Consider the following 12512-nt stretch of genomic DNA (forward strand, 5'->3'; position numbering starts at 1 on the left):
GTTTTACTAGGTCCTAGTTAGTTATGTCCACTTTTATGTTGCCTTGTTCTCTCAAGAGATTACAACAACAACAACAACAAAACAAACAAACAAACAAACAAAAACAAAGAAAATAAAACAAAATAACCAAAAACTTGCAGCTGGTATGTACCCAAACATAGGCCTTCAGATGTTAATGGCTTGCAGATTTGTGTATCTCTATATTTCTCAGATTGAGTATAGAAATATTCAAGGAAACAGTAGTTATGCAAATCTGATTTGGGTTTATTTATTTGCTTCTTTATTTATCTATTTATTTTGGGAAGAATTTTGTTGCACCCAATGGAGCTCAGGGCTTATTTCTAGCTCTGTGCTCAGTTGATCCTCAGGAATCAACATGTGCCAGAGATTAAAACAGGGTTGGCTCCTGTACTATATCTCTTTTACTTCTTTCTAGTTTATTTTGCTTTATTTTAATACACACACACACACACACACACACACACACATCACAGAGTGTCTCCATAGATGGACATGAAGTCCAGGCAGTATCCTCATTTGAAAAACATGTTTCTATAGCTGTAAATATAGGGTAAGAGAAATCTGGACTAAAGGATTCATGAATCTGTGAAGTCATTTTGATAGTTATTAAGGTTTCAAACTACATGTATTACTACATGTGGGCAATGTACCTGGACAGAATGTCTTATTTAGGATCTGTATTTATAAAAATATAAGAATTTGGTGAGCAAGTTTAAAAATAAGCTATTAAAAATAACAAAAATAGGGCCCGGAGAGATAGCACAGCAGCGTTTGCCTTGCAAGCAGCCGATCCAGGACCAAAGGTGGTTGGTTCGAATCCCGGTGTCCCATATGGTCCCCCGTGCCTGCCAGGAGCTATTTCTGAGCAGACAGCCAGGAGTAACCCCTGAGCACTGCCGGGTGTGGCCCAAAAACCAAACCAAAACAAAACAAAACAAAAACAAAAACAAAAAAAAGCTATTAAAAAAGAGTTAAGCTTGCTACAGGATAAACTATCAGTTTTTCTGTCTTCCAAGAAGAGCATTAGATAGGGAGACTCTGAGATATATGGTGGAGGGAAGCGTCTCTGGTGGAGATATGAAGGATTAACCCTGAAACCTACCATTAGCAGGATTGGCTATTTTTGTGCCTAAAATAAAATAAAAATTTCCAAAAAGAAGCTATATTGAGTAACATTTAACAATATTAAATTATTTTTTAAATTAAAATGAATTTAATAATATTTCTGAGAGCAGAAATATTATTGCATGTATGATGTTCACATTCCAGGCTCTGAAGCCCTACAGTGTCATGGTGCCTCCTTTACCTTCACCTGGCATCAGCTGGACATTCCCATCTCTTAAGACAAATTCAAGTCACATGTCATAACCAAGTGAAATAGAGAAACAGTTTTGCATAAGGTGGTTTGGGATCCCCAAAAGGACTTCGGCTGATACCATGCTGGGGGCTCATTTCCTGCGTAATGCTCTGGGTCAGGCTCAGAAGCAGTGCCTAGTGCTCATTCTCCAGTGCACCTATATGTGAGGTGATTTTCGCTAGTCACTTCCAGTGCTGGGATCAAACCTGAATTCCCCCAAACAAATATTTCCAGCACTTAAGGCAGGAGCTCCTGACTTTAACTGAATTTGTTTTGGTCATATATTTTTATTTAGAGACTGTAATTAATGAGGCCTTTAACAATAGTTTCAGGTATACTATGTTCTCACTCAGAACCCACTACTAAAATCACTGTCCTTCGCGGTCGCTTTGGCAGCACATATACTAAAATTGGAATGATACAGAGAAGATTAGTATTGCCCCTGCACAAGGATTACACGCAATTCGTGAAGCGTTCCATATTTAAAAAAAAAATCACTGTCCTTCTGTCAATGACCCAGATCTCTCTTCCCCTCCATTCCAGACTCATTTCAAAATTTTAATTCTTATAGTTCGGGGCACATATTTACAATAGTGTTTGATCTTACAGTTCTTTTTTTGAAGAACAATATTGCCTCCACTCAACACCCCCCACTTATCTAACTGCCTGATTAAATGCCCCCATATTACCACCAGTCTGCCACCTTCTTCTCACCCCCCACACCATGTCCCCATTTCTTGATATTCTCATTTCTGGAAGGGTCTGCCCAGACTGACACCTTTATTTATCATCATGCTTCTCTATGTATCACAGATAAATGATAACATCTGATCTTCTCCTTTACCCCCCCCCCCGACTAATATTGCTTAATCTGACATTGTCCCTCTTTTAGTATTTAGTTATTTTTCAGACAATTTATTATTTTAGACTGTAAGTTATAATACTGTCTTTAACTGAGTTTCCTAACTCCTAAGTGCCTCATTACTTTTATCTGTAAAATGGATTTAGAAAAATAAAGATTATTTTTAAGAAAATGTCCTTGAGTGGTTTTGGCAGAGTGCAAACATCTCCATAAGGACTGAAGAAAGAGAATGAAAAGAAGGGGGGGAAAAGAAATCACTCGTTAATTTATTGTGCTTCATGAATAGCATGAAGACATTTCTTTAAGGTACTTTGGAAAGTAATCAAATGAAGAGCATTCTTCCACAGTGACATGCTTGAGCTCTTTGTTTGCTGAGCTTAGCTGCTTAAAAATTAGAAATGTTCTGCCCAGACCACTGACATTTCTTTATAATGAAAGCAAGGAAACCTCAATACTCATGTTAAAAGCATCTAATATGACTCTGGCATGGAACTCCCTGTGATTCCGGTGGGATGGGTACAAGTCACATTCATGGAACAAATGGGGACTCTAAGATCCCTTTCCCAAAACACAGGGTCCTGCTCTTAAGACTATGTAGGAAGTGAAGCAACTAGCAGGACCATCCAACTTAACACATTCAGTGGCACTTGGAGCTATGGTGGGGAAAACAGGCTCTGAGAGTTAATTTCACACTTCCTCTATACATTTCAAAAAACAAGGTGTGAGTCTGCAACTGGATTTTTAAAAGACGTTTAGAACCCTAAATGTGGGTATTTTTGCAAACTTGAAGAAAACTTGAAGAAGTTTTAGGTTTCCTCGTGTCTATTTGCTATGGGAATTCCAATGTTCTCTGTTCGAGCAGAGGCTTGAAGCTTGAAAGGATGTTTCCTGCTCATTATGGCCCAGGGTTTACAAGAGCTATGCTAGCCCTGGTCATTTTGAAGGTAGGCTCACAGAGGCAGGGTTTGGGGAAGGGATCCCTAGAAAGCATGTCTGCCTGTACAAACCCACTGGATGCAAAAGAGAAAGGAAAAGACCCTTGGCATCCATCCAGCTTTACTCTCATCAGCCCAAAGTAATGGCTGAACCTGTGTGTGTTTGACATGCAGGGACCCCTGCTTCGAGGGTCCCCTGTGCTGGGCTCACGAAGCTTCTCTCTCAACACACCCCATCTGCTTTGAAATATCCAGGAGGTCTTGGAGGAGGGGGGTCAGAGGCCCTCTGGGGGCCCTCAACTCCTCATCACCAGGCCTCCAGCCACCACCTTCTGGCTGTCAAGCTCCCCAGGTTTGTTTTCTTTGGCTCCCTCATTAATGAGTTCCACAGGACAATGCTAAGTCTAGTTATGCAGCCTTAATTGGTTTAGTTACAACAAGATAATTCCTTTTTTCTTCTCTTGCAGGCCGTTCTGTTTAAAGACATTTTAGCTGGAGGATGCTAATTATCAATGAGGAGAAAGTGACACCTGAAGAGTTCATTTTCCATCTCGGTCCTGCTTTTCTCCTTTGAACTCCCTCTCTCGACCTGCTTTCCCACTTCATCACTTCTCCCGCACCCTCATAAAAGAGCCCAGGCCCGGAGGCACAACTTGCTTTCTCACTTGCCAGAAGACCTGGGGAATTCTCTCTGCAACTGTGTCGCCGGCATGGACTGTGTCACCGGCATGGACACCCTGGAAGAGACCTTCCTCGGCCTGGACGACTGCTCGGGCTCTGCGGACAGCCAGGGTCTGCTGTCCTCCTGGGACTGGAAAGCTGGGTCTGGACACTTTGAGCTAAACCAGACTTCCCCAGCGCAGAGCCTCTCTCCAGCTCCATCACTGGAGTCTTATTCTTCCTCCCCTTGTCCCCTGGTGACTGGCCCGTCCTGTGGGCTTGGAGGTGCCAGCACTGCAGGCAGCGATGGCTGTAGCAGCCATGGGCCTGGTGGCCTGGTGGAGATGGATTACAATCTCTTAGCTTTCCAGCCTGCCTATTTGCAAGGCACTGATGGAGCCAGGGCCCAGAAGGGTCCCAAAGTCAGGATGTCTGTCCAGCGGAGACAGAAGGCCAGTGAGAGGGAGAAGCTCCGCATGAGGACCTTAGCCGATGCCCTGCACACACTCCGGAATTACCTGCCACCTGTCTATAGCCAGAGGGGCCAGCCACTGACCAAGATCCAGACGCTGAAGTACACCATCAAGTACATCGGGGAACTCACAGACCTCCTCAACAGCGGGAGAGAGACACGACCCCAGAATGCTTAAATCAGAGGATCCCTACCCAGCCCAGCACCCTACGAAGGGCCGGATGAGTTAAGATCTGGACAATCGCTCAGGACAAAAGCACACAATGTTCCTGTACAGAGTAAGAGCGGGGACCCTGTTGACAATGTAGTACTAAGGGAATTTCCATCGGACTTGCACCAGTCTTCTGCTAAGGCTATAGGCCCATCAGGGACTCTTCCAGTTTCACCACAATTTTTAGGAGCAGTGCCTTTTGCAAAGAGACGTTACCTTGCCCTTCTTTGTCTGTTCAAGGTATTTTAAGAGTCCTGCATTTTGGTGCCTTCTTTCCAAGATGTAAAACTGATACAATTAATCTTTGGATGTTCTTCTCACTTGGAACTTTTTATCTTGTGTTGCTAACTAAAACTGTGTTTTGTATAGGATCCACTGTGATACCTCGGTTCAAATTTTTAGAAAGATTTGTGTCAACTGAAAACGAGAGGGCTCCTGTCTTCTTGTGTGTGTGTGTGTGTGTGTGTGTGTGTGTGTGTGTGTGTGTGTGTGTGTGTGGTGATGTGGGTATGTGTGAAATCTTGTCTTTACTTGAGCAGAAATGCCCAATCACTTAAATGCAGAAGGAACAAGTATCCTGGTCAATGTACAGTCAGAGATAGAGTTCTGTAGAAAGACATTTTAAGGCAACATTAAGACAGAAAAAACTAAAAGACAGCACTTTCTTTACAGACAAGAAATGGCCATTTTGGCTGGGGAATAGGAAGTGAGGGTATGTATGGAAAGGAGGAAAGAGAGGGGCAGTTCCCCTTCAAAGATGGGGTTGAAGCATTAGTGGAAAAGAGGGTGCCCCTGGTATGATTGTGATCTCTTGGAATATGGCCCACTCATTTCTTTATCTTAGGAGTTCTCAAGTGAAGAGATTTATTCAAGAATGGGAAATTCTTTTCATTCTATAGATAAGTAGAAAGGGTTGAGATTCAAACTACTCTATCTCCAGCCTCTCTAAAGACATTTATTTATTTGCACAGAAAATTGTCTCCGATCCAAGCTCCCAAATACTGTACCTCATCTTACTTCCCTGTCCTCTTGAATGGGGTGAGGGTTACCAGTAACATTAACTTGGCTAATTTGAGTGGCATGTGACCTTGAGAGAGAGGCTTTGAAATAAAGAGGTTCTCTAACACTAAATGACTGTTTTAAAACTAATTCTTTTTATCCTATGATTATTAGCTCTTTGCACTGTTTCTTAAAGTAAATAGTCTATTCATGTTTCCTGTCAGTTATTTTACTATTGGTGATATTTTTGTCTATCTAATGACAAATAACTAAAGTAACTATTTGATGTATAACTTTACTTTTCCCCTTTGATTGTACAAATACGAATAAAGATAGGCACGTGGATGTAGAAATACCTTAAATCTGAAAATTGCTTTTGCATTTTTTTTACTTAGTCATATGTAGTAGGCATCCCTGCAAGTTAACACAAATGAATCTGTGATGTAAGTGCATTATTTTCTTGCTTTTAGAGATAAATTGATGCAACAACTTGCTCAGAGTCACATGTGTGAAAAATGTGGTGGAAATCAAAGTATTAAAAAAATGTTCCATAGCATATGTGTTGTGCAATTAGGTTGAGAATTTTTTTGAATAATATGTATATTTCTAGTTTTTATTAATTAAACATGCTATGACAAATAACACAGCATCTAAGTTTATCTACTTGTATTTTAATTAACATAAAAAATTCCAGAAATGGAATTCCTGGATGATTGTGTATACATTTTTAAATCTAAATACTTTAAATTATTTTTTATAAAAGTGTCTACTTATTTAGACTTCCCTTACCATCATGCAACAAAGCTATGTGCCTCTCTTTGTTTCTGGAATTTAAACAGATCAAATATTGTTATGCCATTAGTATACACATTTTTATTTTTCTTTGTATCATTTCAGATGAAGTATTTTTCCCATTTTATGTGAATAAATTGTTAACTTTAGTTTCTCTTCAATAACTTACCAGTTTATGCATTTTGGCATTTATCTTTTGGGGTCCTTGTTCTCATTAATAGTATGGGAGTCTTCTTAGTATAATTTGCAGTGAAAGCATTGCCTTGCAATATATCATTTTGTTATAAACTTTGTTTATGGTGTCATATTTGTGATTTTTTACGATGGTAATCTTTGCTCTTTGAGGTTTGTTATTTTTATATAATCAAGTCTTTTTTTTTTTAAAGTGACTTATGTGAGTGACTTTTTAGTAATTTTTTTTCCAATTCCAAGATATCTGACTTTTTCAAATAGTTTTACATGTGTTTACAGATGGGTCTTTAGACATATTTACTTTAAACATACTTAAAAGTACTTATATACTTAATTACTTAAAATTAATTTGAGGGGTGTGGTTTGGGCCACATCTGGTGGTGCTCAAGGGTTATTCCTGGTCCTGCATTAAGTAATTACTCCTGGCAGGTTCAGGGGACCATATGGGCTGCTGGGGATTGAACTGAGGTCAGCTGTTTGCAAGGCAAACAACCTGCCTACTGTGCTATCACTTTTGCCTCTACAATCAATTTTTTTTTTTTAATTTCAGAAGCTCCCAGCAAGTTCTTAGGAGATCCAGAAACCCAAATGACATTTTCCGGTAATCTGGTCGTCTAGACTCTTGGATCCTGTCATGCCAGGATTATCTGGGTCACCCTGGCAATGCTGGGGGCCTCTACGGCTGTGCCCATGATGCTCAGGGAATTATGTGGTTCCTGGACTAGAATCAAACATGGGTCAGGGATGAGCCTGGTTTGTGCCCTAATTACTGTACTATCTTTGGGTTCCTGCAATATATTTTGTATAGAGTACATGGAAGGAATTTCATTTATTTTTATTTATTTATTTTTAATCGATTCTTTTACAAGTGAATAATCAGTACATGCTGGTCTCTGAGAGTGGCAGATAGCAGTGGCACACCTAACTGAAGTGGTATTCTGTGTATTCAAAGCTTAGGATTCTAGTAATGTTTTAGAGAAGAAGCTAGAAAAAATTGAACATTTCAAGGTTTTCTCCAAGGCATTCCTACTCTAAACATGTAGAGAGTCTCATTGGAGAGAGTGCCTGTATATATGCATATACAAACACATAGACACATATAGACACATATGAATGCATTTGTTGTATTTCATTTGGGGGATGAGATTAGAAAGCAGAAAACTGTGCGAGCTTTTAATGAGATTTTAGAGCAATTGTTAGTTTTAAAAACTGGACATCAAATACACTTGGACTTGAATTTTTCAGTCTCAGTATTAAGAATGGTTTACAAGTCTACAGCTTGAGTATTTGGGTTACCCTCAAAACCATAGCTGAGAAGGGCCAGGACCTCTTATCCTTTTAAATACTCCTGGAAAACTACAGACATATATAACACCTAGGTTCCCCTCAGTCATAAAGAGCTCAATGGAGGCAGAAAGGAGGCATCTGAAAAACTAGAATAAGGTGACAGCATTCTGGGTTTGAGGCCTCTGCTCTGTCTCTTGGCCACTGCAGAGCTCAGAATAGCTCAGCATTTCTCAGCCCTGATCTTTTTCAGAAGAGGCAGCTGTCCCCAGTCAAGTCCCAATGAAGCTGCTGCCCTTATGTGTGTGTGTGTGTTTGTGGGGGGGATAGGAGTAGCTCACTTGGAACAAGCATTTAGAGGCAGCTGACCTGGACAAATCTCAAAAATAGGATTATATTATTTCTGGTGCTTGGATATGGAGCCATGATGATTCATGCCTGTCTCCTGTGCTGTGGTCAGAATTTTCATGCATTTTAGGTCATGTAATCCTTCTAACCACCCTAGGAAATGGTGAATTATCAGTCTCATTTGGAGACTGAGGTTAAATAGATTTAGGACAGCTCAGCAGTGCAAGCTATGCAGTGCAAATGCCCAGTGATTAGCCAGCGCACAGAATTGACAATTAGATGGTGAACTCACTTCCAGCTCCAAGCTCTGTACTTTTTCATGAAATCCTGCTACCTGCCTTTTGGGGAGGCAGGTTGCTGAAGGGCAAAATTATTAATTAAAAAGTGTAGGTGATGCTTGAGGCCCTGGAATAATACTCTGCTAGGTGCTTGAGAACTACCCCGGCCACACTTGGATATATTCAAGTAACCATCAGTATGAGTGATTAAACCCAGGACTTCACTGAGGCAAAGTATGTGATCTACCCTTCAGTCTCATGCCTGGCCCCTGCCTGATTCTTTCCCAATTTCCCTCTTGAGGACACCATGTACACATAGCTAAGGATTAGGAGTTTGTTGGTCCAGTGGTCAACACTCTAGAGGCCTCATTCCAGAGGCTTCAGAACTTTTCCCCTGTTCCCTAACTCTGGCCTCCCATTTCTTTGACCATCGGAAGCATTTCAGGAGGAATCATTCCTCTTGTCTTCTAAATTATTTCCCTTTGAACTTCTGCTAGTACCTCTCCACCCCACCCCATCCCACCCCACTTCACCAATGTTTCTTCAGAAATTCTTTGCACTTCCTACTGACTGCCGCCTAGCGTCCTTCAGCTGCAGAGGAAATCTGACTTCTGTTCATTTGTGCTCTATTAAGTGGTCCATAATTCACACTGGGCTGAGGTTTCTTTGTTCTTGGAGTTTCTATCTCATGAGTTAATTGGTAGAGAGGCCTAGGCTGGAATAGGGGAAATCCTCTCTCAAGCAGCAAATTGATAGAATTAGCCTCACTTTGAGATTTTTTTTTCCACATAGCAAAAGAAGTCACAGACACTAATGAGTTTTGGGGACTTGCTTTGGAGGTTCCTTTCCAGCAGCTTGGTTTGTTATATACTTACAGGAACTTGTCATTTGATTCCTGGGCATTTTTTTGGCTGCCGAAAGGAGTCTAGATGGGCTGTGACCTCTGTAGGCTTAACCCACACTGACCTGCCAGCAACCAGAGCTTGGGACCTCATATCCTCTTGCATGAAACCTCAGAGGACCTTTCTACCTTGCCAATAAAATACTAAAGAGGAAAAAGTGACTTTTAGTATACCCAAAAGAATAGGGCCCTCATATTTTGGGGGCCTAGAAAAACACTTCTGAGAAGATTCTGGAAACAAGACAAGGACTTGTCTGTCTCTTGGTTTTAGAAACATTTGGCTCACCCTCTAATTGAAGTCTCCACATGAACTTTTGAATTTTTCTTTTTTAAGTAGGGATGATGGAGAGGTTTGAGGAAACCCAGGTGGGACCGAGTAGAAAGTGTCTTCCTGGGCTAGTCCAGCACAGGCAACAGCAGTTGGGAATTTGTCACTTGAGTTGTCATGTTCAGAGCCAAGTGCTCTATGTACAGCTTTTCCTTTAATCTGCACAGCTAACAACCCCAGGTAGCTATTCTTAGCCCATTCTGCATATAACGAAACAGGAGTAGAGAGACCAGTAATCTGACCCGAGTTCATACTGGTGAAGAGAACATAATTCCATCCTGTCTGCTGGGATTCTTCCTTAGACATTACAGTGCTCTAAGTGTCTGAGAAGTAGCAGAGAATAGAATAAACGATAGAAACACCTCTACATTCATGTTTTCCCACTAGAGTAGACTACAGTTATCTGAAGAATGGCTGCCTTTATATCTGCATCACCCAAATAATTATATAAAGTAGATGTAATTTTATTTTATCTTATTTTTTTGTCTTGAGGCCACACCTGGCACTGCTCAGAGGTTACTCCTGACTCTTCATTTCAGAATCACACTTAATGGTGGTCAGAGGGCCATATGGATGCTAGAAATCAAACCTTTAGATAATATGTAGATAGATAGATAATATGCAAGGCAAGCACCCTACCCACTGTACTAGCCCTCCAACCTGAGCAGAAGATATTTTAAGTTGTTCTCCCTTCCAACTCCTCTCCCACATGGTGTGGAACATGATCTGTTGTTCTTTCTTTTAATAAAGTATAGAAAAAGAGAAAAGTGTGGAAGTTTTGTAACAACTTTCACCCATTTGCACATATGCCTCCAAAGGTACCAGAAACCACATTTCAGTAGTACCTGTTCTCAAGGAATATAGCTTACATATATTTTCTTTAAATTTCTCTCAGACACAAAAGTTGAAATTAGTTTTAATAACAATTGCAAGAATACCAATTAAAATGTGTATATATTTTGATTGAGGCACTTTTTTAAAGATATTTTAAATCCTATGCAGTAAGAAAATACATACAGTGAACTTACAAACAACTTTGGGAACTTTTGAACAACTTAGGCTCAAATCATCCGTGGAATTGAAATTTTACTTGATAGATGCCGCTTTGTTTAGGCTGATTCTACACTGTGTCTGGGAGTTCAATTAACTAACATTTAGGGCCCGGAGAGATAGCACAGAGGCATTTGCCTTGCAAGCAGCTGATCCAGGACCAAAGGTGGTTGGTTCGAATCCCGGTGTCCCATATGGTCCCCCGTGCCTGCCAGGAGCTATTTCTGAGCAGACAGCCAGGAGTAACCCCTGAGCACCGCCGGGTGTGGCCCAAAAACCAAAAAAAAAAAAAAAATTAACCAACATTCAGCACATAAATGCAGAACTCACTGATCAGAATGTAAATGAAATCAGAGTGTAAAGGAACTAGCTTAGTTCAGATCTGTGTTGTTCAAGATCCAATGATATTTGAAAACACAATAAAGTGCTAAAATTATTCCATTAGATAAAATTAGGAGGAAACTGATCTAACAAAATAGCAGTAGATCTGCAACTCAACTCCCTGCCTATATATTACTTAACAAATGTGTCTTTATATTACTGCAACAATCTCAAAAAGTTTTGCAAATATCAGCCTTAGTACTATTTGCTCATTATATAGTGAATAACCATGATCTTTTATGCACATTTCACAGAAGAGGAAGTTAAGATTTATAATGACAAGATTCTGTAAGGACTAATAAATGACCACACTGAACCCAAATCCTTGAACTTCTAACCTGGGTCTGTTAGGCTAAAATACGACTTTCCTGAAAAACTTCCAGTTATGACCCATACTATGTCCCATGCATCCTTAAGAAGACAGAACAAGGGGCCAGAGAGATAGCACAGCTGTAGGAAGTTTGCCTTGCAGGCAGCCTATTCAAGAAGGATGGTAGTGTGAATCCTGGCATCTCAATTGGCTCCCCGTGCCTGCCAGGAGCAACTTCTGAGTGCAGAGCCAGGAGTAGTAACCTTTGGGTATGACCCCAAAACCAAAAACAAACAAACAAACAAAAAGACAGAACAAAATATCTATGTACATTTCTTCAAAGTGGGCTCCACATAGAACTTGTCTGAACTTCTTCATTTAATAAATATGCACACAACTAAACAACTGACAAACAACACATAAACTAGACAAAAACATATAGGGTAAAGCGATGACAACTAAATCTTTGAAATAAATAGTATTTTCTATCATTTTTTAAGAATTTATACCCCTAGGAGCTGAAGCAAAAGTACAGCTGGCAGGGCACTTCCCTTACATATGAACCACCCAGGTTCTATCCCTGACATCCCATATGGTTCCTTGGAAGTCTGCCAGAAATTATTTCTGAGTGTTAGAAGCAGGAGTAATGCAGGATACAAGAGCCACCCACTGAGTGGGAGAAATTATTCACTCAATACTTATCAGAAAAGGGTCTACTATCCAAGGCACTGTCAGAACTTTACAAGAAGAAGCAGGAGTAAGCACTGAGCACTATTGGGTGTGGTCCCGGCAAACAAAAAAATTGAACCCCTGAAAGAGTCCAGCACTATTTTCACTGCATGCCTAATGACTTACCACAGAGATCTAAGTTTCAGTATACTAACAAACATTGTACAGTCTGAGGACAGCTGCATGCTGAGCAGAACGGGAGCATAGAAAAGAGAGATACAGTGATGAAAGAGCTGTAAGACTAAGAGGGGCAAGAAGGAGATAGCAATAGAGGGCTGGCTTTAGTATGACTAAGGACATTTGTGTGACTAAGGACACACAGACAGATGCTCATGCATAATCCTGGGAGAAAGAAAGGCAAGTGAAAGCCACTCAGGACTTTGCAGGGCTCTGGGAATATTT

General features: G+C 40.5%; 1 protein-coding gene and 1 non-coding gene across 2 annotated transcripts; both read left to right on the plus strand.

Moving 5' to 3' along the window:
* Window positions 1-1762: 1762 nt before the first annotated feature.
* On the plus strand, window positions 1763-1864 carry LOC126025226 (U6 spliceosomal RNA). The gene has a single exon (XR_007501267.1). It is a non-coding gene; the product is annotated as a U6 spliceosomal RNA (small nuclear RNA).
* A 2039-nt stretch (window positions 1865-3903) lies between these two features.
* Window positions 3904-4485, plus strand: MSGN1 (mesogenin 1). The gene has a single exon (XM_049784864.1). The coding sequence runs from the start codon at window positions 3904-3906 to the stop codon at window positions 4483-4485; it is 582 nt and encodes a 193-aa protein (XP_049640821.1).
* Window positions 4486-12512: the final 8027 nt, after the last annotated feature.

This window comes from Suncus etruscus, chromosome 12 (assembly GCF_024139225.1).
Source record: "Suncus etruscus isolate mSunEtr1 chromosome 12, mSunEtr1.pri.cur, whole genome shotgun sequence".
Classification (NCBI taxonomy): Eukaryota; Metazoa; Chordata; class Mammalia; order Eulipotyphla; family Soricidae; genus Suncus; species Suncus etruscus.

What these genes read in the sequence shown, in the direction of transcription:
- MSGN1 (XM_049784864.1), top strand. Translation starts at nt 3,904, where the DNA reads ATGGACACCCTGGAAGAGACCTTCCTCGGCCTGGACGACTGCTCGGGC.